This window comes from Ischnura elegans, chromosome 12 (assembly GCF_921293095.1).
Source record: "Ischnura elegans chromosome 12, ioIscEleg1.1, whole genome shotgun sequence".
Lineage (NCBI taxonomy): Eukaryota > Metazoa > Arthropoda > Insecta > Odonata > Coenagrionidae > Ischnura > Ischnura elegans.
The window spans coordinates 93,079,106-93,106,447 of NC_060257.1; the positions used below are offsets into that span (position 1 = coordinate 93,079,106).

The 27,342-nt window shown below is 38.3% G+C and overlaps 1 protein-coding gene across 5 annotated transcripts in view; it reads left to right on the forward strand.

The window, feature by feature from the left end:
- LOC124169706 (retinoic acid receptor RXR-alpha-B-like) overlaps positions 1 to 20,118 on the forward strand; it is an 80,652-nt gene extending 60,534 nt beyond the window's left edge. For 4 of the 5 annotated variants that reach the window (XM_046548394.1, XM_046548390.1, XM_046548392.1 and 1 more), the window contains exons 5-8: positions 4,893 to 5,078; positions 5,303 to 5,429; positions 8,994 to 9,218; positions 16,930 to 20,118. In XM_046548394.1, coding sequence (XP_046404350.1) covers positions 4,893 to 5,078; positions 5,303 to 5,429; positions 8,994 to 9,218; positions 16,930 to 17,183 — 792 coding nt within the window. In that variant the 3' untranslated portion in view covers positions 17,184 to 20,118. The remainder of the gene's footprint in view (positions 1 to 4,892; positions 5,079 to 5,302; positions 5,430 to 8,993; positions 9,219 to 16,929) is intronic. The other variant, XM_046548391.1, reaches the window with a different exon arrangement.
- The last annotated feature ends 7,224 nt before the right edge of the window (positions 20,119 to 27,342 follow it).

Genomic DNA, 27,342 nt, shown 5'->3' on the forward strand with positions numbered 1-27,342 from the left:
TGTTATTGTTTCTTTCCTCGCTTTATCTTTTAAATGAGAGGAGACAAATTACCAGTTTTTTCACCCAACCATGCATCACGACTTAACGGATAGCCTCAAAAACCAAAATTTTTAATTGAGTCATTGAATCATGATGTGGGAAGAGGTGAGCTGCTGTTTTTCAATAATTTGGGCACTAATACTGGTTGTGATTACCAAACATCTGACCGATCCAAATGTGAAAGTGAGCGTACTCATTGGAGGGAGCACGGATTGGCATTTATGTATTGGGGAAATTGTGAGGGAATTTATTCGGTCCATCTCAACCCCATCCACTTCAATTTACTTTCGGACTATCGTGCTCCTGACCTCTTATTCATTTCTTCAGTGACTCTTTTTAAATGGAATGGTAGCTAATGAAATGATATTTTGTAGCTTGTAATCAACGTAGAACAAAAGTGATTATTACCGTATATCTCCGAATATAGTTCCCCCTTTTTTTCCAAAAATGGCCGCGGAAAAGTAAGGGGGGGGGGACTATAATCGAGTGTAATCCAATTTAGCATACTAAAGGTGACCATAAAGTAATAAATAACGGCATAATGGCTAATGTTCTCGTAGTCTTTCTATTTGAGTATATTTATGAGGATTATAATCGGAGATATTAGTAAATACTGCCACGTTTTACCGGAAATTAAGACAATTTTTACCACAAATGTTGTAAAGATACGATTATTCCGATTCAAATAGCATATCGAATATGCGTTTTCACGGAATCCATCGGGTAGCCGCTAATTTTTCATGGAAAAGTATTGTTAGAATAATTCAATCGACACTGATCACTTAATGACGCAAAACAGTAAATAATTAAAATGAAAACTAAACACACACTATCATTACATTAATCGAACACTAGAATTGAATCAATAGTATATGTAACCGTCGCTCATTTAATAATTACACGATTTAAATAATTGCGAAAAATAAAGAGATAAAGTGAACCTTTCGTGACGATTTAGCATTTCATTGCGTCCGTAGCTACTTAACGTCCATGTGCCCGTGCGGTTCGTGTTTACAACCACTGCCCTTACCACTTACCGCCTTCACAGAACAAGAATGCGCAATAGGTGATGCATTTGTTTCTGAAAAGGCGCAATAATCGACGACTTTAAACCAGAAGCGCCGGCATTACTGCATTTGATCGAAATACAGCGACTCAGCATCGAAAGTGTAATCAATTTATTGAGGAATATCTTCAATTCGTCAGGGTAAATAGGATCGATAAATTACGTCGCATAACGTTTCGCAATTATTTCCGCGATATTTTCTTTATTAAAAATAATTTTACGTTCAACAGTGAGGTGATGGATCAAGTAGAAAGATGAGGATCAATCCTGCCGCAGATTAGAGGCCTTCAAAGACGGAGTTTCGATGCCAATTTAAAAATAGCCGTTGCAGAATACGCCGTAAATCATAGTATTTACAGCGCTAGCAAAGCGCTAATACATCGCGGAAGTCATTTCGGGGGTCTCGATGCAGCAGATTCAAAGAATTAGAGGAAAATATCGTCGAATTTGTGCGCAAATGCAGAGCAGAAGCTCTTTGTGTAACTTATGCAATGATTCGCGACGAGGCATTGAAAATTGATATAATTTTTTTTCAGTTTTAATGTTTGTTGGAAAAAGTTTATTTCTTAATTTTATTACTTTGATATTTTTAAGTCCTGTAGTTTAATTGTTTTGCTTAGCAGGCATTTGATAGCAATATTTTTATAATATTTATAATTTATTCAACACAATTTTATTTAGATTTCCTAAATTCTTCAGGTCACTTGGATTTGTGATAACTTGATGGGTGTGTTACACTGGATCTAAGGAAGTTTCAGGGCCAAATGCAATACTGTTTATGGGCTTTAAGTTAAAGCTTATATATTGACATTGTCTGTAGTCATTTGGAAATAAAAAATATTAATAATTTGTGAAGGTTTAAAAAATACAATAGCCTTGGATACTTAAAAAAATTTCTCATTTCTTCATTACATCTGGTTAAGGAACTATAAATTACTGATACATGCAATGGATCACAACATGTTTTAGGTATAGTTATTTTGTTGTGATGGAAAATATGTGAACAGATTTGTTCTTAATCTTCACAGAAAATAATAGTTTTTATCGAATCTAGAATCTTAACTTGCTAACCACAGAAAAATTGCCTTCCTTTACATTTTAAAATTTTTCCCAAAACTGAGGTCTCAAAATTGGGGGGGGGGGGACTATATTCGGAGATATACGGTACTTGATATTGTTCCTGAACGAACCTTCTTCCCGTGAGAACGTCGTGAACACAGCTATCACTACTCATATAAAATCATTTTATTCCTTACAATACATCTTATTTCATGAAACATGAGTTCTTTATGTACATTACGGATGTTTAACATCGTTAAAATTTTCAAAACATTCATATTTTTCCCCTATAGTGGTATTGTTAAAGTCATGAAAATCTTTTGAGTCATTGTGACATTTGGCATCGGGAGTTCATGACGAGCTTGGCAATTCATCATTTCAACTGCAAGGGGTTAATACATATTGAAATAGAAGATTCATGGTGTGTTTGTTTTTGGAGTGTACGATGAGAATGCAGAAGGGTCATTCCATTTCAAATCACCCAATATGAAAGAAAATTTGTCGCTCAACATTTTTATTTATCATGATTTTTTTATCATTGGTTCCCTACAAGTAGACAATCACAAAACACCATTTGAAAAAATTTACAAGCCATACTTTTTTTGGCACCCGTTTTTAAAAGGGCAGACTGGGCAAAATTTTGATGAAAAACATGGTTTGCATAAAGTTTAATTTCAAAGCTATTTTAAAAGATATCAGAGTAATTAAAAAAACCAGTGTGTTCATCATAAAGAGAACATTTGGAAACCATTTTTTAAATTTGTCTATCATAAAATACAGTCAGTCAAAATCTTTCCGCAAAAACTCGGGAAAAATTTGTCAATACTAACTTTTTAATGCCATAAATTTTTATGAAGGAAACGAGACTCAATAATAAAATGTTAATTCTGAGTTGAATACTTAAAAAACTACTTCCATTATAAGTTTTTGCACTGAGAATGCACACATTTTTTTCTAGAGCTTGTCAAACAATGCCTATATCCTTTCAGCATCTATTTTCGCAGGTCAATAACAAAAAAGGGACTGAAGGTAAACTAGTAGAAATTTAACAGAATGCTCTTAATACACACACAAGTATCTCACAAAAAAATTATGACTGATACTCCTCTACATTTATAGTAGTGGAACAGTGAATTTTAGTAAAAATGCAACCACTTTACATGATCCTGCAGTGCAAGCAGAGGCTCGTGCAGCACACATTGTTTGAGTAATTATTTAATCAAGCCCCTAAGTTCTGTTTAAACCATAAAAATTACATTTATAATGAAAATTTATTTAAAAATAAAAATATTTTGCATGGTCTGCAATGTGACCGCCATCTGTTGTAACCGCAACGCACTTGCTGGAGTAAGCCTCAGTACAAAATGGTTCAATGGGACAAAATCAATGGCCCGCGAATTCACTTCATGGAATGATGTCTTGATGAATTCAAAAATGGATTATGAGGACTCTAATGAAATGTAGACACAAAGGTAGATTTTGAGGAGGACTCTAATGAAGTATAAAATGGAGTTCGATGAGGATTACTTTGTTACCTGTTTGTTACGGCCTAGGACGAACAAGAGGGTCATGCAAAATAGACCGTTTTCAGCATCACGGAATCTTTCAGTGTGTTGACTGGCAATTCTTTTTTTTTTCATTCTTTCCAGTATTCCACTTCTGCATTCATATGTTATTCTTCACGTAAAAATTTGTTCTGTAGAATTATAAATGAAGCTTCAACAGAATGTGATGCATGAAATGTTGGTGTAGTGATGAAGTTAGCAAAAACTGAAGCATGGGCTATTGCTCCAGTAATCCCTCAGACACAAAATCATCACATCATTTTTCATCGGAAAATACTAAAATACTGTGTCTTTTACTGAAATTATGTGAAGGAAATCATGATGATATGTTTTCTTGGTGACTTACTGCTCTTTACTTATAGTGCAAGCTGAGTATTGCTCTATGATCAGCATTCAGCAATCTGTGGTCCATTTTATTCAAACTACTAAAATCTTTGGAGTCATATTTCTTGATAAATTATTATCTGTTTTATCTTAATAATTTTTTTAAAATTGGTTTTTAACACAGGAAATGGCCTCCATTTCTCATTTTATTTTTAAGGACAACTTAAATTGAAGGCAAACAAATTTACTTTAGCAAGCTTTAATTTAGAGTATCTATGAGTTTAAGAAAGAACTGGAATGAAAACCTTTGCCAAGAACTGATGTCTTTTGGATTATTTTATTGTTCTTTAGATTATCTATGGTATGTCGTTGATTACATCGTTGATATGCTGAACATTCAGGCAAAAAAATGTCTTTAGCTGTTGAAAATGGAGCTAATGTATGTGTGTAATTAAGAAACGAAAGCCACAACTGAAGCAAAGAACCAAACCAGAACAACAGAAAGGAACAAACCTAGTTTCTGCCATTTTGTCATTGCCTTATCCTTTAGTTGCAGTGTGCTTGATAATGCCTTGATGGCTAAAACAAATTTTATGGATTATTGAATTTATAGTAAAGGACTACATATCTTGTTTCCTAAAAATGTCTATTTATTTCTGTCTTGAGTGGTTTTTGAAGCAGTCCTTTAAACCAGGAAGGATTGTGGAAAGTGACTGATGGCTGTGTGTACTATATTAGGATGGTGCCCTTTGTTTTTGATTCATTGCTGAGTTTACGTAGCTGTTGGTCGATGGGAACCCTCCTTCCGAAATGGTGTCTGATTGTGTCTGCGTTGCAGGAGGAGAGGCAGCGGAAGGAGAAGGGTGGCGACGGGGAGGTGGAGTCGACGAGTGGCGGTGGGGGAGGCAGTGGGGGCGGGGGCATCTCGGGCAACTCGGGCTTTGCGTGCGACATGCCCCTGGAGCGAATCCTCGAGGCAGAGAAGAGGGTGGAGTGTAAGATAGAGAGCCAAACGGAGTTCGAGGTGAGTGGACGACGCGAGGGTGCTCTCCTCGACATTGTTGTTGATGTTGATTGTGCTTCCGAGGGCTATGTCCCCCTCCCCTTCTCTCATTTATGCCTTCCTCTAATATCAGCTACTTCCTTCTCACTTGAAATGCAATCAAAAGAAAGAGAAAAGAGATTTCCTATTAAAGAGTAGGCACATCTTTAATTATGTTGATGCTAGTACATTTTTATGTTATACAGCAAAACCCTGTAACAAACATTTGTCAGGCAACCAACAAACAGCTGTTCCAACTAGTGGAGTGGGCCAAACACATTCCGCACTTTACCTCGCTGCCGCTGGAGGACCAAGTTCTGTTACTCAGGGCAGGTAAGATCATTTCATCTCATTATTGCTCCCTACTAGAGGCCTGTAAGCGAACCCAAAACCCAAACTCTTCCCATTCAGGCCTTTGGCCTTGTATTGAAGAGGCAGCCAACCATGGCTGTTCGTCTAGCGTTTACATTTCTACCTTGCATTTGGCTCTATGCCTTAAACTGTTTCAAACAATCCCTTTCAGAAGGAAAGGGGGAGCATGGGGACAACGCTTGGGGTCTATAGGGTCTACTTGGGGGTGCTTGTGGGCGATAGTTCTGGTGGCTGCCTCAGTTTGCTGACATTTGGTCTGTGACCGTTTGCGGGCCTCTACTTCCCATCAAATCACGCAATCATTTTGCCTGTCCCTTCCAACGGATGGCCATTGAATGTTGACCGATTGTGGGGTGATTTCTCCAGCATTACTTGTGGGGCTCACTCACTCTTGTCACAAAGCACACATTGTCTCGTCATTCCTGAAGTTGTCATTTGGCCATTAAAGTCCAAGCATCTCAAGGAGATGTTTTAAGACCACTGCAGTCAAATTAGTTTTGTAAACTTTTTGGGAAGTCCGAATCATGGAGGAATGGGCTGTGAGAATGATTGTGATCTGTAGTGGGGCAAGTTGGTCATTTCAGAGATGTGGTTCACTGGAGTCACTCTCAAAAATGGTCGATTGTCGATCACTGCCCTTGTCACACACGACTGATGTCATTTGGGACTGATGTCAATTGTGATCAATTTGGTGTACATGATTGGTCTGTACCAATATCAATATTACAACTGACTTTGGCTGCCAATGGCTACCAGTAACAGTCATGAGTGACTGACAACCATCGTTGGTTGCTGGTGACTGATGACAGACATTTTAACCATCATCATTCGGTCGGAAATGGATGACGAACATTTTCTGTCGCGAAAATCCAAAAATATTGCATCATTCGTTTGAGTGATCCCGTTCATCAATGAATCACTCAATAGATCTGTATCGTGCATGTCAGTTGCTGACGACTGACCCAGTGCTAACTGTGATTTAAGTACAGCAAACTCCTGATTATATTCTAATGGAGAGGGAGAGTCAGTGTGATTAGTCAGGCAGCATGGGTAATCCAAAATTTCTCATTAATTTCATGTAATTTTCATAAATATGTATCAAACTATATGCTATTTTACTCCTTTGTTCATTTGTACAACATCATAAGTGCAGATGTACAAGATTATAATTCTGTGGAGAGGGAAAGAAAGGGATAGGAACACCTAACAGAAAAAGGATGATGACAACTGTGCAATGGTAGACAGAAAAACCCTGATATCGGGGGTTAGCATTCATCTTGAGTGGGACTCGAAGAGATAATGTCATTGTACTTGTTTTCCCACTGCTCCATTCCCTCCAGCGATCTTTCTACCCAAGCGAGCGCCTGGCCGTGAATCATGCCATCTCCACTTGCTTCTTGTCTCTGCTTCCACGGCTGCCTTCGCTTCTTTCTTCCTTTCTCCAGTTTGATCTCGAGTGGTCGCATGTCTGAGTGCGATGAAATCTCCTCTTCCCTTGCGCTACATTCAACCTCATACATGTGAGCCCATGGCACATTTGTTATGTGAGCATTACATATGCATTTAAAAATCGTTGATATCATTTTTCTTAATGTACAATAGGATGGTTTCTTATTTTTTTGTAACTGCCTAAATCGAAAGATTATTGCTCATGGAGTGCGTATTTCACGCTTTTAGGTTTTTAAATGGCGATATCTATTTTTTTGCAATTAAATGAAAAGTGAAAAAAAGCTGAAATGCGATGGCTAAGTAAGAAGTCACGTGGAGTGGCATCGCATGGGCGCTTTTTCAAATGAGGTTAAAATTGACCATTAACATTTGTCTAAACTGGGATTTGTAAAACCAAGTAACCTGTATCTTATGAATACACTAATAACGAATGGTCTGTGGTGGGTAACGAATCGCAGTCAATGCCTTTCGTTTTCTTTGATGGAGGAAACTACCCTTTGATTGGAATACCTTCTCCTTGGAAAAACACGTGTGCACACACCAATCTTCTAAGATTAATCAAGGGTTTTCTCTCACCACTCATCGTCTCTCATTGCAATGCTAATCCAGCACAGATCCAAGCAAACTTGAAACATTCCTTTTCACCAAGTGAAAATAATTACACATTTTGTTTTTCGAATGGAAAATAATAAGTCTGGTAAGGTATGGCATGCTTTAAAATGGTGTTTTTGCATCTGATTTAATTTTTATTATAATCACGGAAAAGATTGAAGGAGTATGAAACTGGTTGACAAATTATTTGCAGCATCAATTATCCGCAGCCATATAATCGGGAGTCTGCTGTACTCGGAAAATGATAGCTGTCACTGTGGTGGTCCATCCACTGGGAGAGACAGGAAAAGTGATTGTGTGAATTAAGCTTAATTTAAACACTGTCATATTAATTAGCATAGTAATAATAATATTAATATGACAACAAGGAACTACGAGAAGGACTATGGTTGCATTTTTTTGGGTTTCTAAGAAGGATCATCGTATCTTCTTTTCTGCGTGCAATGCATTCTTTATGTAGAAAAATAAAGAGAATATAAAATGGGGAGTGATAATCCTTGCTTCTTTCCTGTTGTTGGCACTATTTATTGAAAGCTTAATTTTCTTTATTTCATGGGAAATAAGCCATTTTTGCTGTGGCATTCACATAATCTGCTAAATATGTCGCTGAAATTATTTTTGCAAATAGAAAATTATCCCATAAATTGAATTTAAATAAATGCTGTAATCATGGTCCTTCTGCCAAGGCCAAAAAATATGCAAACGCTATCAGTTTGAATGTTTAAACTGTTGAAAATAATGTGGGGTCGATAGAATTATCTTTTATGCTAGCCAGTAAATGAAAAGTATAATTGTGACACCTGTGGTGTAGTAGGCAAATACTATTTAGGAGTGCTCTCATATTATAAAGAAAGTATAATACGGAAAAATGTGTTGGTGCAGAGTATGAAATCATCACTGCTCACGCACTCATCGAAGATTTTAAAAAATATTTTCACCCTTAATTTCTTCAGCCTTAGGACTTGATCCAGAATGGTTCACCAGTCACCAACAATTTCATCCTATCTGTGGTGTTAGTTAGCTAGCTAACTGGAAATCCCAAAAGACTAAACTCCAATTGGTGCGAGTGCAGATGCAATGCTCCTGACTTCCACTCTCCTCCGCACCCTCCTCGTCCCAACTGAGTTAGGTTTTTTATTGATTGTGTTGGGCTAAACTTGGTGGAATTTGCTTAGAATTTTTGAATAAATGGAAGTGAAAACTTTTTTACTCCACTTAAAATTTATTTGCATTCTACATATTGCTTGTGTGCCTCAGGAGAATCCAAGTCATAACTGCTTTCAAATAAATTTGGTCGGGCATAGCAAAGTTTTCGCTGCCATTTATTCAAAAATAGTTTTTGTGTTTGACAGATTGGTTAGTCTAGATTGATTATGTCGTGTGCATGTTGCTGCCTTTCAGTGAAGCATTGAGAAGAGTGGAAATTGTGTAGTTGAGCGTTCTCTCCAAACTGCTTTTTTCCAGGCTGGAATGAATTGCTGATAGCTGCGTTCTCGCATCGCTCGGTCGAGGTCAAAGACGGGATAGTGCTGGCCACAGGACTCACGGTGCACAGGAACTCGGCGCACCAAGCGGGAGTCGGATCCATCTTTGATCGTGTCCTCACGGAGCTTGTGGCCAAGATGCGAGAGATGCACATGGACAAGACTGAACTGGGCTGCTTGAGAGCCGTCATCCTCTTCAACCCAGGTGATTCAATCCACATTGCATTATTAGACATGGGCCATCTATCTGTCTGATCGTTTAAATCAGTGGGAAGTGTTGATGCTCATGATCGCCATTCAGTTGAGGCTGAGAAGGATGTGAGGTTTTCACTCACATTTATAAGAGGGGTATATCTCTTCCGTTATCATATTTATCATTAAAATCTCTGTTCAAATGAAATAGTGACGCATTTTTATGTTTTTAACTTTAGCTCGGTAATCCAAAAAGACTTGTTGAAACAAATGTTGGAAAATTCAAGATTATAGATGAATTAAATGAGAATGTTCATGTCCACCCGCAACTAAATAATGTGAAGAACTTAGTGATTTCAATAATTTATCTTGATTCCATTCTTACAATTTTATTCTCAGGGAAATAGTGTGCATCTCACGAAGCTCATCTTAAATTCATTAACCATTGGTTTTATCATTCTTCGCTATCATCATCAATTGATTCCATTCAGAAATTTAATTATGAGTTAAATCAATCCGCCCTGCTGGCAAGTCAAATGATTTTTTAGCAGCAAATTTCTTCCTTTTGTATTTACATATATTTTAAAGTAATCTTTTGCTTGTATTTGCTTATTTTTACTTTTTTTCTTAACTATTTTATTAATAATTAGTGAACACATCTCTGTGACTAAATTTAAGGGACCCAAAAAGTTGTGAATTCATTGTTGTGGAGTTTGATATTGTGAAGCAAAAGTTTTTCATCAAAGTTTCTGTGATTTATTAACCTGTAATTTAAGTTTCCATGAATTCAATGGAGTTCATAAAGATTGGGTGGATTATTTTTATCTTATCAACTTGAATATTATGATTATGATTAATAATCATTAAGAATTCGGTTGTTCTTGGTGAAAATGTTCCTTCAATGTTCAAAGAGGTTCATTCCCTAACTTAACCTTCCATTACGTGGAATATGTTTCTTCTATTATATGTTCTTATTACTTGTTGGGTACGATGTCCGCATGTATTTTTATGCAGACTGCAGCTACTCACTAGCGAGTACAATTGATTGTGGTCGCTGCAATAGAAAATTAATCAACGACGACTGGAAATTGAGCTCTGGGAAATCTCAAGTGCAAAACAATGATTAAATAATTAATTTGCATTGTAGTAGTGGAAAAAATGTACCGTATAAGCGCGTGTAAGAGGCGCACCTTTTTTCCCAGACATTGCAGCCGAAAATGGGGGTGCGCCTCTTACACAAACTTCTTATCTTCCCCCCCTCCCCTTCACCGGTCGCAAGTTCAAGGGGAACTGAGTGGCCTTGGTTTTCAGCGTGAGTCAGTCATCTGAAACCCTGGGTCAAAAACAAGCGGCAGGCAGGGGAGTTTCTCCCTTAGTGACGTATTTTTAAAATGCTCCTGTTTGAATTTCTTGCAAGCATCGCTCCGTCACGTCGGTACCCCAGAGGTGAACATTGAAAAGATCGCGCGGGGTGATTCGCTCCGGAGCGCGCGCTAAATTTATTGCCACGAGTGGGCATCCCGCGGCATTTATACTGCATATAGTAATATTGGTGTCACAACCTGCGGTTGAAAAAATTCGAACGAGTGTGCTCATTGTTGGACTTAATGGTGGATAGAAGAAATCAGAAATGCTTATAAGTAGAGGTCCGTGAAAGTGGTTTTATTTTTTGCTGAAATTCGTTTTAAAATCATGTGATTTCGGTGTTATAGAAAATCTTGGCGGTGTTATTATAATGTTACATTTTTCCCGGTATACAGGCATTTTATTATTTTATGGTACACGTTTCATTAATACCTATACTTTTATTAAGCATTTTACTTAACATTTAACACAATTTCGATAGCACAAAATTTCTGATAAAACAACATGAAAGAAGTGGTTCAATTTATATTGGTTCAAGGTATATGAATGGTTCAAGTATGTAGTCTTGGCTAATACGATCAGCAAACGGCAAAATCCCCACTACCTTATATGTGTTTACTTCGAGAGCCATTCCAGAATTTTTGGATTGTCAAGTTTCTCTACACTAAATAAAGCCTTTAAAAATGCTTCTGTAGTAGCAACAACAAGCTCCTCCTTTGCTTTCTTTGACTGAGTGACTGCGTGTTCAAAGGATAGCTGTCGTTTTGTGGGTCCCCTTTCTTTCGCACGTTTATGTGTATCGCTACTGATGTGCTTTAACAAAGTGTCACATCTTCTGAATTAAAATCGTTTTATCACAAACTTTGCGCAGTAATACTCCGTCTTTCACATAAAATCCTTCTCAACCCTGCAGGGTCAGTGAATTTAGTTGAGAAGGTGTGAAGAGTATCACTAGCTTTTGGCATTTTAAAATTCCTATCCTTCGTTCAATATTTAAAGCTAGAACTACGATAAAAAAAAGTCTAACCCCAAAACACAACCTATCACGGTGGTGTTTTCAAACTGAGTGCTGGGTAGCTGCAGTACCGTATAACTTACAAATTGTCTGAAATGTTTCATGTCGTGGGTTCCCTTTCGATACCCCTCACCCAGGTGCTGAGGGAAGGTGGGACAGCAGCTAGATACAACAAAGTCGCTTAGTTTTGATTACAGCTGTTGCCAATCGGTCAGGAAAGGCAGGGAAAGAAGCGCACATAACAAAACATAATCGGAATCAAAGAAACTTGAGAAATTATTTCCCATTTATCGATCCTGAAGCATCTAGAATGAGATGCTTTCTCACCTGAAGAATTAGGTATTAGATTTGGCCAATGTCCAAATGATTTTTTTGTATTGTAGCTCAGTGGAGAGCTGAATATTCGACGATCCGTCTGCAAATAAGGAGAATCCTCTATACTCTTATCCTTTCTGTTCCTTCCTTACCTTCTCCCAACTGCTAGCGCTTCGTGCTTTCAAATAACCTTACGTGTCTATGGATGTCTTAAAACGAATCGAATCGCGCAGTTGACGCACGGTGCCGTTGACGGCCACCGTGGTCTCCACGGTGCCCATTTCAATCCGGCCCGGCGGTGCGCCGGGAAATAAGCCAGTGCTACATTGAGGCCGCTTTCTGACGAAACGACTTTTTGCCGGTTGCCATTCACGTCACGACGCCGTGAAATTCAGGCCGCTTTCAGACGAGACGACTCTCTGCCACGCTGTGGGCCGTGCCGGCCAGCGGCCGTGTTTAAGTCAACGAAATTGTTACATTAGACCCATACTCAAGGTATTCCTGCAACAAGTTATCCAATAACGCAGTCTAATGCACCGCGGGGAGTCGCCGGAATTACTGCTCGGCATTGACGCGTATCGGGTGCGTGAGCTTCTATATCCGCTCCTCCGCGGCCGCGCTAAATTTCTTTCCGCGCATTTTTAATTCATAATATCTATTTCTTCAGATAAGAAAGAGGCAGTGATAAATTTAACGGCAAATTCTGGCGGATAAATCACCACAGTGCGTGATATTACGCGGATGCGTTATGCGCGGGACTAAACGAGCCTATTGACCTGGGAATCGTAATGAGATAGGGCAAGTAAACGTCGGCAGCGTTAAACAATGAAGGCTTATGTTTTAATAGATTACGACTCATTAGATATGATTTTTTCGCTAATCCACCTAAAATCGCAAATAACGCGGAATTTCGTTTTAACTTACCGATTTCGCGTTATTTCGTGTTATTTCGTGTTATTTCGCGTTATTTCGCGATATCGCGTCACGCGAAATTCACGGACATCTACTTATAAGTGATGAGCGCTGAAGGAGAGGTCGAGGGGAAGAGGGCTCCCTCCCCTCCGTATTTAAAGCTACGAGCGAAGGAGCAAGGGAAGAACACGTCCGATCTTGCATGTGACGTCGTTGCCTTTAAAGCGAAGGGGCGAAGGCGCAGCAATGTGATATACGCAGTTTGCGTTGCCTGAGTTTCCAGTCCATCTCGTCTTGTTTGAATGCGCTTATGCTACGCTTGTTTCTTCCGAAATTGTGCTGTTTGGACTATGTTGAATATTAGTAGCCTTATTTTAGCTATAAATCTTTGTGTCAATCAATTAGAGCTCAAAAAACTTAAATGCTGTAAGATATACGTCGCGTTAGGTCTAATTCTTTTTAGAACCTCGTGCGTGTCATACAATTGCTGAAAGATATCGAGATTTCTTCGAGCTCAGAAGGTGACTCACGTAGCATTTGACCTCCAGAAACTCGGGGAATTGAACTTGGTAGACCGAAAAAGGTCAGTTGGTGGAATGGGGTAAGGATGAAACACGTTTCCATTGTTCCCCTGTAACTTGATATTTTCCTGTGGAGTCTCGGAAAAAAAAAATGGCAGAGGCATTAGCTGATGGAGAGCCGAGTGTAGTTCCGTTAGGCCCCTTGCACACACACCGATTTTGGACGGCCGGTAAAATATTGGCCGATATTTTACCGGCGAAGTGATACTTGCACACATGCCGGATTTTTACCGGTCAAACGATACGTTGCTAAGTTTTTGAGCCGGCGTCGGTGATCCACAGTGACAATAGCCGGCAGCTAACCGGCATTTTGCCGGTGCCGGCGCGTGGTCGGTACATGTGCAAGCTCCAATGCTCTCCCATTGTTCACTATTGGAATGTGGACGGCCGATATTTTACCGGCCGTCCAAAATCAGTGTGTGTGCAAGGGGCCTTAAATCTACAACGTGGTTATTATCCTGCGGCGCTGAGATTGCCCCGATTGTTGTTCAATCTCTTGGGAAAGCTCATGCCATTTGCCTGTCATGTTTTGCCTTAAAATTTTCCACGGCTGCAATTCTATTGCAATACTCATGCGAGAGCTTTTAAACAAAATTGTTCGTGAGTAGGACAAGCAACGTAGAGCGATGGCGTATGCAAAGAGAGGATCGGAACTCTTTCTACTCCCTCTTATGCCGCCACAGTTATCAAAATTTCCTCTTTCAAATAGTACTGAAAGAGGACATTTCGATAACTGTCGAAATTCCAGGCATACGTCTGCAACACCGCACGTTAGGATAAAAAAAATGTCGCAAAATTTTTTTTCTTTATAGCTTCGATCCTCAAAATAGGGGTGCGCCTCTTACACGTGTGCGCCTCTTACACAAGCTTATACGGTAATCTTACAGTATCTGAGAACTGTGCATCAGCGGCTTTGTGAATGGTGGAGGCACGATCAAGGCTGGGGAGAGTAGTTGGCAAGGACGGTTCAAACCAATTGGAAACTAAATTTTCAAACAACGTGCCACACAGTCATGTATAAGTGGCCCTAAGATGTGGTTCCATGATCATGCAACACAATTGCATCCCAGCTCCGACTGTGATGTTTGGAAACCAATAGCACAGAGCTCCCATGAAGCCAACTTGTGAACGATCATGCTGTTGTGCAAATCCATCTATGCGTGAGTTGGAAAGGAGACCAACGGAACAAAGCGGAATGATGTGGGTGCTTCCATTGGTTTCCCTTTCCTCTGCGTTGTACCGAATCTGAAATCATTGTTTAGTGTTTTGTTGAACTTGTGCAGCTACCTCCTCGTGGCACCAAAAATTCCAGCGCACGACTTGTGTGACGCTAATCTAATGCAGTCCCAGACAGCCCAGCCCAGTGCCACGGTCTTCCCCACACACAAGGTGTATGTCGACTTGGAAATGCCATAAAAGTTAATGACTGGCTGGGCCTTCACACTGTGTCATTTGGACATTCATTTGGTGTCGTTCTGATTGGTAGAATAAGATGTGACCATATGGTATGGGTACGCCAGTTTCCATGCTGATGGTATTCATGGCACTAATTGGTCACTGGTGACGGAAAGCTGTGCTCCTATCATTAAGAAGAAGTAAGTCTTAAATGATAAGTATGCTTCCTTGAATGAGCATATTTTAAGAGATTCACACTATGTATCAATTTTAGCAGACACGGTTTGAACCAGTTGTTGGTTTCACAGAGCAAAGGTTTGTGTTCCCCTTGTTATTCATGTCCTCTAAGCACTCTCTCTCCTCTACTCGTTGCTGTTTTCCACTATGTGCTACAATTGATATGAGCACTGAATTTGATATTACCTCACTCATGATTGCAAAATTTCGTAATAACCAAGCTTCCCTATAATTTTGCGAAATTTCGTGGCAACCATACAATTTTCGCAATTGCAAAATTAGGTGCTTTATATTTGAGAAGTCATCACTATCTGAATATTATCATTCTTCATAATGTCATATTAAGTGAATGATATTTTATTTTGCATACAAAAGAAATTTGGTCAGTGGATTGTAAGCACAAATTTTATCATTCGTTGAAATTTATATTGGTTATGCAACATGATTATTTTCCAAGATTAGACAAGGATGGCCATTGACCCAACCTGGCTGTAGAAGTTTGAATTCTCCTGTCTTCTTATTGATATGAGTTGTGTACGCTTGAACATAACTTACTGATATTTGGCATAGAAAACTATCTTGAATTGTTGACTGCACTATGCTACGCTGATTTTTTGCTTTTTAATTGTGAAACTCCATCTCCCAGTTTTGCAGCTGTATACTGAACGACTCAGGATTTTTTGGATTCGAAGATTGTTTGAAATTTACAGTGAAATCATGGCATAGTTTCGATAATTAATTATTTAGGTGAGGGTGGGAATGTAGGAAGGGTGATTTTCAGGACTTTTTGCTTGGAGTAGGGTGATGGGGTATAATCCCACTAATGGCAGTTGGTTGTCGGTGGCTTTGAAGGATCTCTGGAATCGTGGGAGGAAGGATTTGAGAATGCTGAGGAGTGGATTTAGTTGGAGGTCTTTTTGGATGTTTCGGTTGGATATGAACCACGGCTCTCCCAATATTCTTCTACTGGTTACGTTCTCCATCAATTGAAGGTGCTTCAAATGGTTGAATCGTCGAGAGTTGAAACCAAATGAATTTCTGTCCTATGCCTGTTATTTTCCCCTCCATGTTTACCCTGCCATATCAGGCAGTTATTCGTAAGAGAATTCTTCTTTGTGATTCATGGTATATATGTATAATTGATCCCATTGTCAGTTAGCTATTTTAGGGTAAGTTAACTAGCATTAATTGGAAATCATATCTATTGGAACGGAGCAACTACATTTGTTTGTGTTCACCTACATTCCTCATTTACTTGCATTTTTATGTTGACTGATTTTCTCTCATAAATTTTCACTGAAGTCCATCCCGTAAGAAAATTTGGTAATCTTTACACAAGTCACTGTATGTGGGTAATATGTAATCTTTTTGATGAGTTCCTTAATGTTAACACCAGAATGGCTGTGAGGATCATATTGATGCTTTTGCGATGAATGCTATTAGAATTAAGAATAAATTATCAAAATTAAAATCACTATCAGAATTTCATAATGCTTTGTATGAAAATGTCAGATTTCCCATTAACGGCTGCGGGGATCAAATATGTCCCTCTACAAGAAAGATTGTATTTTGAAGAATGGAAGTTTCTTACACAATATAATCTCTGAAGCAAATTACATTTCCAGGCTCTCCGGTTTGCAGATGTATCTCAGGAAAAGTTAATACTTTTTACATTGTTTCAGCGTACTGTATATGCTGCTGATTTGGTGGTGAATAATTTGATGCCCTCGGCCGTTGAAGGGGACTAGCCAAATCTGTGGTGCTAATGTGGCTGATTGGTAGATTCAATGTGGGAAAAATCAGAGCTCTGGGTTGTTTGTGCACTTTGAATATTGAGAGGGAAGAAATAAATGCTTTGACTTGAGTGTTTTGTAAGTCCTTTTGATGACTGGTGATCTTTGCAGACGTTCGTGGCTTGAAGAGTCGCAGGCAGGTTGAATCTCTGAGGGAGAAGGTGTACGCGGCGCTGGAGGAGCACGCAAAGAGCACGCACCCGGATGAACCGGGGCGCTTTGCCAAGCTGCTGCTGCGCCTGCCCTCCCTGCGCTCCATTGGACTCAAGTGCCTGGAGCACCTGTTCTTCTTTCGCCTGATTGGCGACGTCCCCATCGACACTTTCCTCGTCGAGATGCTCGAGTCGTCTCCGCCAGACCCTTAGTAGCCATCGTCTGTTTGGTGGTCCAGTCAAGAGGCCATTGTCGTCTTCTGTTGACACCCCACCTCCCCGTGGTGCATTGGCTGCGTGTGCGCAAGAATGGCTGTGTGTGTGTCTGGGTGTGAGTCTAGCTCAACAAAACCCTTTCCGTCCCCTCCCATCTGAACTTGGAGGATCTAAAGAAGGACTCCAAATCTGCAGTATTTGACCCTCAACATCCGAGATTGTCTCGTTTTCCGCCCCGACCTCTCCCTCTTTGGCACTAGTCGCTGTGAGGTGCCACAGTATTCGAGGCTGACTGAGGCGGCTGACATTCTCTTGTAGCTGTTTTTATTTCCATGTCGCCCCAAAGTGCAAGTGGATGACGCACTTCTTTATAATTTTTGTTTGTGACTTTGTTTTGTCCAGGGTTGTTGTCCATTCCATTGATATTAAAGCCGACTTTCCCCTCTTTCTGAGGGTTGCAACTCGTCTGGCCTCACGAGGGCTGCTCATTGCTCAAACCATTCTGATGGTTGTGCGAAGCATCGCAGCGATCAAAATTTGTTGTCTTCACATTGATTTGGTGTAGAGGGGATGTGAGGATGAGGACTGTGTGGATGGCTGAGGTGCATTGTATTGATGGTGCCCTCATGAACGTAGTTTGCGTATTATCACAAGTGATACCCATATGAGTGAGGCCTAAATTGAGGTAAATAGAAAGTAATGACCAAATTGGTGGGTCTTTCACACAGATTTTTTAAAAATTGGATGTATTTAATCTAATTTTCGTGTGCAAGAAGTAGTTTTAACTTTTTAAAATCACGTGATGGGATGCAAGAGCTTATTAATTGATAGGTTGCAGATTTTTTGGTATATTTTCATAAATTAATGAGAGTAAGAATTGGTACCTTCTGGAAGATTCCTTTGCACCGTGACTAAGGCTTTATCTATTAACTCTCATTTTTACAAGTTATTTGTGAAGATGACAGTTTTCATGGCTGTGTACAATTGAATCTTGTGAAGCAAACCAATTTTTTCCATTTTACGACTGTACATTTGTGTATTGTCTGTTTTACTTCAATCCGTTGATCTTTTTATGAAATTCATATTTGTGCATTAGCTCTTTATTAAGAGTGGATAGGGATTAAGATATTTTGTTATCTTGTTGTCAATATATGTTTCAGCCATCTGTATTGCATCTTGGTCCATCGGAATTAATGCACAAATTTTTAATGCTTGTCTAAAATATCATTTTTTAAGTTGAATTTTCAACTGTTCAACGTAATTTTAAATGGATTTTATCTTGTGCCACAATTTCTTTTCAACCATTACCCTGCCATCAGCTCAAGCCTTGCCATGGATGCTCATTCTGACCATGTTTTCATAGCATAGTGTGGAATTATGAAATGCAGTGTTTTAATTTTTATAGCTCCTTAGCTTTTTGTGGGGTGTTATTGTATGCAAGTCTCGCTATTAAAATCTTAAACAGTCATCTAGTCCATAAACATTGAAAATCAATCCTGAAAAGCCGTGGTCAGTGAAAATAGGTTGGATGAGAATTGAAAATGGTGAAAACAATTGGTGAGATTGGCATATTCCCTTCCTGATTGATTTGGCTGGCAGTGAAAGGGTCTTTCCAAAGGGTTTTATCTGTTTACATATTTTAGTTGCCCATGTTTCTGCTATTGACATTTAAAAAATGTAAATTCTGATTAATCTGCTGAAGTGCAGTGAAAATTGTGATGCTTAAAATGCCACGTATGTTTGGAATAAATTCAGGAGAGGAAATTTGACGTATTGTAATGGAATGCGATGGGTCTTTTTCAGTTACATATTTCAATGCACATTTTAATGCATTTTGGCTCACAGAGCTATCATGAGACACAAGTGCATGGCATTTGCGCTGCATCCTTGGCTGTTGAGGATGGAGGAGAGGTGTGAGGCATTTGCGCAGAGGGGAGGAAACAACAAGGGGAGGGGGTGGGCGCGACGTGCGTACTCCCCCTCCTCAATCTCGTCAAATCCTCCCCTCCTGTTTCTCCATGTCTGTGGATCTGATCATTGATGCTGATGGATCTGTGGGTGCAAATGATGCATCGTACACGTTAAAATAATTTTGCAAAGTGCAATTGTATTTTATTAAATCAAATTTCAATCATGAATATGCTGATTTGATATGGTTAAACTAGGCCGGCTCGTGCATCTGTATTTGAGTGCTTTCCGCTGTAGTACGTCACTGGGAAGTCTGAGTTACTGTGTGTGTCCGGGAATCTGAATTTTGAATCAATCTCTCGAAAAACATTTTGGTGCAAAGTAAATTTCACGAGAGTTTTTAAGTTTGAGTGAAACTTTTAGAAAGCTACAACCCGCAATGCACGACTATGAATTTTTCTGTCTCGCTTAAGGTTTGCTCCAATGAATTCTTATGAATGGCGAATTGCATTCAACACCAAACATTTCAAGTAACTGTGGAAGGTGGATCACGGCAGGGAGATGTCGTTATATTATTTTTTTAAATAGCACTTTTCCGCTAATTTTGTACTGGTGTGCACGGATTTTGACATGTGTACTAGACGCTTTATTTTATGACGACATAAAAGTGGAAAGTGCCAACCGGAAAAAAATTTGTAGGAAAGTGAAATTGTTTCTATTTACTGTACTTATTTGAACCTCCAATCCCCAATGACATATGTGGATAGATATGTTGTCTGAGAAAAGTGATGACCCTGAGCTATGGATGAAAGCGATAGATAGAATAGTGGATTACTTGTTTCATTTTTGAGGAATTTGTTGATTCCTATGTTGAATTTGTGGGATGAAAGTTTCAAAGGCACTTTGTTGAGTTGTCTTGTCTGGGGATTTTCTATTTGGTCATTCTCTGTGTTGGTCTTGGGGTCAGAAGTGGGAATTGCCACGTATTGCAGTGTCCACCAATTTTATTCTGTCGTCAATGCAGGTTGAGTTTGAAAAATTAAGCGGCCCATATTTTTCTGTCTGTTAGTCTTTCGAGACAATAGAATTCAAGGCATTAACTGTTTTGCAGGTGATGTCACCAACTGCTGGCGAGGGTCTCACAGCATCTGCGCTGCCTTGCTCTTCATCCTCACATATTGCTTACACTCTAGTGATCCATACCTGCCCTCAATGAGTTAATCAACCAGAACTTTAATGTCATCATCAACTCATAAAATGTGGGGGAAATCTTTGAAATTTTTCATACTAAAATTATGAGAGAGTTGCTGAACCAAAGGGGATGAATTTTCGTTTTCATCCATTTTTTCCTTACCTTCCCATTGCATCCCATTGACATTGAGTGTCTTGGCAGAGTTTCGATTTTGGCTCTGGATGAACTAACAAACAATTTGGTGCGAAAGCTTCCGCGGTGCGCCGTTAATGATGTTGGCTGCATTTTCTGGGTTTCACTGCGTCGTGGTTGTGCTGGAGACAGCAGTTTCTGCTGCATTCCAGCAGGCATCTTTAACTCCAACCTGAAGATGCCTGCTGTATTGCATGAGAAACTGTTGTCTCCAACACAACCACGACGCAGTGAAACCCAGAAAATGCAGCCTACATAAATAAACAACATTTCTGAAAAAATTACTGATTCTATCATTCTAAATATTTTAGCATTATAATCTGTTGGCTCTTATACATTTATATATATTCTCATACATATCATTATGCATTTGATTTTGATATGTTGGCATGGATGTATCCTGCAAAAGTGAGCCTTTTACACTTGCTAAAAATGTATTGATGAAATCATGGAGAACTTGTTGAGACTCGGGCCAAGTATTGTTCGGTCTTAGATAACTTCTATGAATCGAATTTGGAACTATCTCACAAATTCAAATGAAGTTTTTCAAGTGGGTCATTGTTGTTGTGAGCTTCTTTTCAAATTACAAGTCGTGCTTATTCATTTGAGTAACAGGATTATCTATTGATTCAGAGGTTTAATTCTGAATAAGGAATCTCTAATGAGCACTTATAACAGTACTAAGTTGGGACCCCTGGAGCCATCATTGTTATGTGAAACGGTTATTTTTGTGCCATCATTGGAGTGATCTCTGCATTTGAAGGGGATGGAAATATTGATGGGCTTCACCTTGCAATCTGAAGAAAGTAGGGAAAAGAGGCAATTGGTGTGTGCGATTGCTATGATGTTGTTGATAATTGCTGCTGGAGTGAATGTAATGTTGCTTGGCAGGGCCAGAAATAGCTGCAATTCACTAGCCAGCCAGCTAAATACCTTGTGATCAGGGTTCTTCTTGTGTATCTTTGGATGATGGCTTTATTTTCAGTATTCATGTATTAGCTATTTTCTGCAAAACACATAGAATTGTTGAATCCCATTTTAGTTTTATCACTTAAGATTAAGGGACGATTGTATGAATCATTTGAGTGGATCCTCAAGCCCGTGGCTTTATCTTGGGTGAGCTCTACCCTCACCAACCTTGATGCTGATGGAAGGGCACACACAAACTTTTGTAATTTTCCACACTTTAATCACACTGACACTGATCTAGGTTTTCAACAGATAACAGTCATTTTGAGCTTAATATCATGAGTAGGCCTTGCAGTTTAATAGCACTCTACAAATTCACAGTTGTATCCTGATTGCAGAGTGTTTATACAAATTCTTGTAGTCATTGTAGGTAAAAAAAAGACTAAGCCTGTTCTATGGTCATCAATTTAAACATCGAATTACAGGTGCTAACATATTAATTGAAACTAACTGACAGATTCAAAAAATGTGTTTTTTAATGGAAATTGTTTTTGGGTTGATGGCAACATTTTAGTAGGCTGTGTGTGTTCTCATTGGACATACCGTTGAACTTCTTTCTTCGTACACATTTTTCTTCATCTCATAGCCGAGTATTTTGATGGTGCTAGTGTGTTGTTCAATTCTATTTTGCTCTTGTTGCATGCCACCAAACTTAAATTTCTGTGTAAGTTGAATGGATTAGGAGTTTCATCATGTACTAGGACTTTAAAGTACATTTATTCGTTAACATTGAGTAGTTGTGGGGGGCGAACTTTTAATTGTCACATTTTGGATTCCTCGGTGATTTTGCGGTGTCCCCTTTCACAATCACCCTCCCTCGTCTGGATCACTTTTGCTTTGGGTCCTCCATGAAGAAAGCCATTATGATTTGTCCCCACTCCATCATTTGTGATGTTTTCTGTACCTGCATGATGGTACACATACCACTTAGTTTCCTTACTAAGCAACGTGGTGAAGCAGTGAATGTTTATTGAGAGTAAATTCTTGACTGTTAAAGTTTTTAAAAGTTTATCCTTATAACTGTTTAATCAAACCTATGCATGTGTTGTGATAAATGGACCCATTCCCTTTAGAAGCACCCATGTGGCACCGACCACTGTACTTAAAAAAGGGAAATGAAGGGATTCCCAATCAGACATGTTGTTTACGTTCTCATAGTTCCTTGTAAATTGACGAACAAAATGGGATTTGGTTGTGTCATAATTGTGTAAATTTTCAAAACACACACATTTCAATTCTGTTGTTATTTTCATTTGGAGGAGGAGGTCTCTCCTCTCTGGATGTGTTTATGATTGGGATTGGGCGTTTATGTGGTGTGTGCACACGTTTGCGGTTGATGATGCCAAGTTTTGTATTATAATATGTACTGGGAATCAATGCCCATGTTACTGTTACCAGTTGACGTGTAAAAAGAGAGTGAGGCGATGAGACATTAATCTTCCTTCACGGATAATGGAAGTACTGCCTCTGAACTACCTATTTAAGTAAGAATAATGAGAGATTTTTAAACAAATGTATAGTGTATGTTGCTGTTTATTTTGTCCTGAATTCTCTCTGTGTCTTCCGTAAGAAATTTTATTGTAATGACTGAAGATTTCATTTGTCAAAATGTTATAAATAAAACATCTAATTATATCAATGATTAATTGTGGTTGATTGATTTTCCTTGATACATAAATGGAGAACTTAAATCTATCGATGGATAGTAATGATAATGATGAAAATAAGGATTGTTAAAATTTCAGATGTAAGGAAGTAATTAAAATTAGGAAATAAGGATCCTGAGAACAATTGCAAATGCAAATGTTTAATTATTGAAAAACTTACTATATGTTTCTAAGCCCTCCATGTGTGTTGCATGATGAAGAAAATGTCTTTTGTTTCTTTTATTTGAGATGTAGTCCATAAGTATTGGGCATTTGGCGGAATGGAGTGGATAGGTGCGTGGACATTCTTGCCGTGCTCCCAAAGGGTTGTGGGCTTTTAGTCCAATCTGGCCTTTGGGCAGCATTGGATATTCTGTCCGAGTAAGGTCGTCTGTGTAATGCAACTGCCCCTCCCTCTCAGAATGTGTCGACAAAATCATGTGCTCAGTCGGACTGAACTGCTTATTCAAGTAAGAATCATGTGAGATATCACAACCATCTGCCCTCCTGAAGGACTGAATTTCAATATGTATTTTCTGCATTGATTTTTCCTGTGTGCATATAAAGTTCTTTGGTGCAATCAAAGTCAAAAAAACTGTTCCTGTTACGGCCTTAACTTAATGGAGATGTTTAACAAATTATTTAGATTTTATGCAAGCTCACTGAAGAAAGGACTTTTTAACCTATCACAATTGGGATTACCTTCTCTAGGAATACGATGAGTTAATACATATCGGTGGTAAACATCATGTTTGTCCCGTTTGAGTGCCGAGTGAAGTCTGTGGTTTGGGCTGCGGGCATGTCCAAACTCTGTAATAATAATGTTTATTGTTCCCAGAGGTCACATGTACTGCCGACAATGGAAGCTGTTAAAATAATAATAACTACAATAAATAATAAGATGTGTGAAATAGCTAGAAATTTTTGTATCAATTGGATAAAAATCACTCAGATTCCATCATGAAGTCCTTCAGACGATAGAAATTGTTGCTCATTAAGTACTAATTCAGAGCATTCTTGCAAGTGGAAGACAGAAGACATAACAGTGGATGGCTAAGTTATAATTTGTTATAGATTTTGGATAGAGAGAAAGGGGGGGTTTAGAGGGATGGAAAATGCTAAAGAATGAAATGAACTTTTTGACTGTGTGTGCTGAGTAGTATTTCCGGTGTACATTATTAGTCGCTGTGGTTGCGCGATTATGAACATAACTTCCTATTTTTTTGTTAAGTACTCAATGGTTCATTGGTTAGCTTCACAGTTTCTGCAAGCAATATTCAGCTCTGGTCTCCACGTTTGTCTGATTGGGTATCCCATGTTGCGGTTGAACGTCTTTTCTGCTAACTTCTCGTTCTCGATAGCCTCTTTGGTTAATGGATCGTTTTATAAATTGGATCCTCAAAGAATCTTGGTGACATCAACCAGTACCATCATATTGGGTTGGTTGATGGGCGGGGCCCAGAGAACTGAGAGAACTGAGCAAAACTAGCATTTAAAGTACAGCCGACTCCCAATCATCCATCCGTGTTGCAGGTTAGCCATGCTTGAGTTTACACAGTGACAGTGTAGTACCCGACGTCTCGCACTGGATTTGCAGTATCCGTGCAAAATCACTGCACGAATCTCTTTCCTTGATCTTGCAGCCACGGATGCATGGTTTTCGGAAACCAGGTATTATGTGGAGAAGTAGGAATTATACAATAGGAAGAAGTAGGAACATAGAATCACGTTATCACCACTGAAAAGATCGCAGTTGGGAAAAGAAAGCTATCTACAATGATGGACAATGTGCGTGAATAATAGTAAATTTTTTTATTTTAGTAAATTGTGAAAACTAATGAAACTAAAGTGAAAGTTTGCATTATTTGTGCTTTCTGATTTTTCGTGCCATCCCTCCCTCCCCATCAATAGCCCATTACGATAATCGGAATTTCTGTGCATGGGCATCAAGATATTCATTTCGGGGATTTATTGAAGTGTTGTGAAGATGTACATGAAGAAAAATCAAATATGCATTTGCAATGCTGAAAATTACACTGGACGGCATGAAAATCGCAATGTTAAGTAAAATGCCCTCCAGAATCTGAATATGACCTCCGTTTTTCCCCATCACACACCGTTTTCGGGGGAGCACCCCCCTCATATTTTTATCACTTTTTGATGATTTTGTGGAATGAAAAGGATTATTTTTGCATTTACATTGCTACTAAGGGTTTAGAGGGATGGAAAATGCTAAAGAATGAAATGAACACTTAGGGGGCATTAGGGGCCCCTGAGAATTGTATAAAAATGATTGATTTTGCCTTTTTTTTGCAATTTGCCATGTGTTTTCTAAATTTTACAGCTTCCATTTTACCTCATCCTTCCTCGAATGATGAAAATATTTATCATCAAGAATAGTAATAATAACAGTAGTAATAAGATATTTTGCTTCATAATATGGCAACGATAATAAAAAAATTTGTAGCAATAGTTCGGAAGATTCACTTCACTATGCTGGAGCTTGCAATCACTTGCCTGCTCAGGTTTGGACATATGTAATTTATAAATTTTACGTTGGCTGCCAATTTTGCAACCAGGAAAAGAATTAGACTCCAAGGGTTTACTGCATTATTTGTCACAGTAGTTTGACTAAATGGTTCAAAAGTGAATCATTACCATTTGCTGTCACCATGGTTTGGCTTGATTCTCACTGTCTATCTATGGATTGTTGCTTTTGTATGACTTCTACCTTTGGGTTCTCCTGCTAAAGTAAGCATATAATTCATTTTCCTAAAATACCTTCAGCAACAGCTATACTCTAGGGTTAAACATTGATTCGAGAGACTTTGAACCACAGCCGGGACCAGGTGATACTCGCACCGATGATAAAGAGTGGTCCGATGATTCAGCTAATCGACTACCTCAACTCGTGTAATTGTTTTAGAAGTACAAAATTTCGATTTCAATGTTTTTTTATAAAAAATAAAAATTTTATTTCTCGTGAAGAGAGAAACTTTTATTTCAAGTAGCAGAATTATTTATAATTTCTTTAGGGAAATTTGCAAATTAATCGTATTTCTTTTAAGGAAGTTTAAGAGTTCAATTTCATAAATAAAACTGAAGTTTTCATATCGAATAATTAAAAAATATGTCGATTTCAAATAGAAATAAATTTCATGACTCCTAAAGTCTAATTCATTTGAATAAGTTTTTTTACATTATGATGTTTCTTCAGTTCTAAATTTTATGAAAATTTTAAGATTCTCTTGCGAATGGTTATTATGGCAGTAAAATTTTCATTTTATCAGGAAGTCTATAATAACGATTTCAAGGTTTTGAAAACGAAATTCGTTTCATATTTAAATTACATATGATAACAAGTTTTCATAATTGTTTTCTTAAAATATTTCATAAAACATCAAAATATATTTCATTTTTATCACTAACGTCTTCGTAATTATATCATAAAATTTAAACGAGAATCAAAAATTCAATATATCGAATCGACGTAAATAATCTCAAAACACGTACCTAACTTAAATTTTTTTGGTCATAATTGTCAAGTATAATTTCTAGATACAATACGAAATACGAAAGGATACAAGAGAGAATACGAAAAGGTACGGAGAGATACGAAAAGATACGAAGGAAAACCCTCAATTATACATATTTGAGAACATTCAAAACTTCCTCCAATTGGGGACCATAAAAACTGAAATATACAGCTTAATTCCGTGGTGATAGGAAAGTGATCAAGATTGACACAGAAAAGTTTCGCGAATCGAAAAAATTGCCAAATGACGATCCGAACAAATATCACAAATAACGTAACTTATAACTTGAAAAAACAAACTCAAAATTTGAAAATTTGTATTTTACGTCGTGAATGAAAACTCATTATGATTTCCTTCACCGACCAAGAAATCTTTTCGGAATAGCAAAATATGCAAAATTACGATTTTAAATTTTACAAATCTCACATGTAATTTGTGTGTACGCTTAGAAAAATTCAAATTTAGCGTTTTTTACATTAATGAAAAAACGAAATGTGTCTCATTTAATTTCCTCTGATTTTCATTATTGTTATTCAGAAAATCATCAAAATATATTCCATTTTTTTAAACGTCATATAATATCAATACGTAATTATCTAAATAATATTCAATCGAGAATCGAAATAATTGAATGAACCAATCGAGATAAAAAAATCTCTAAACATGTATCTTGAAATTTTTTGTCTTTATTGTCAAATATAATTTCTGAACGC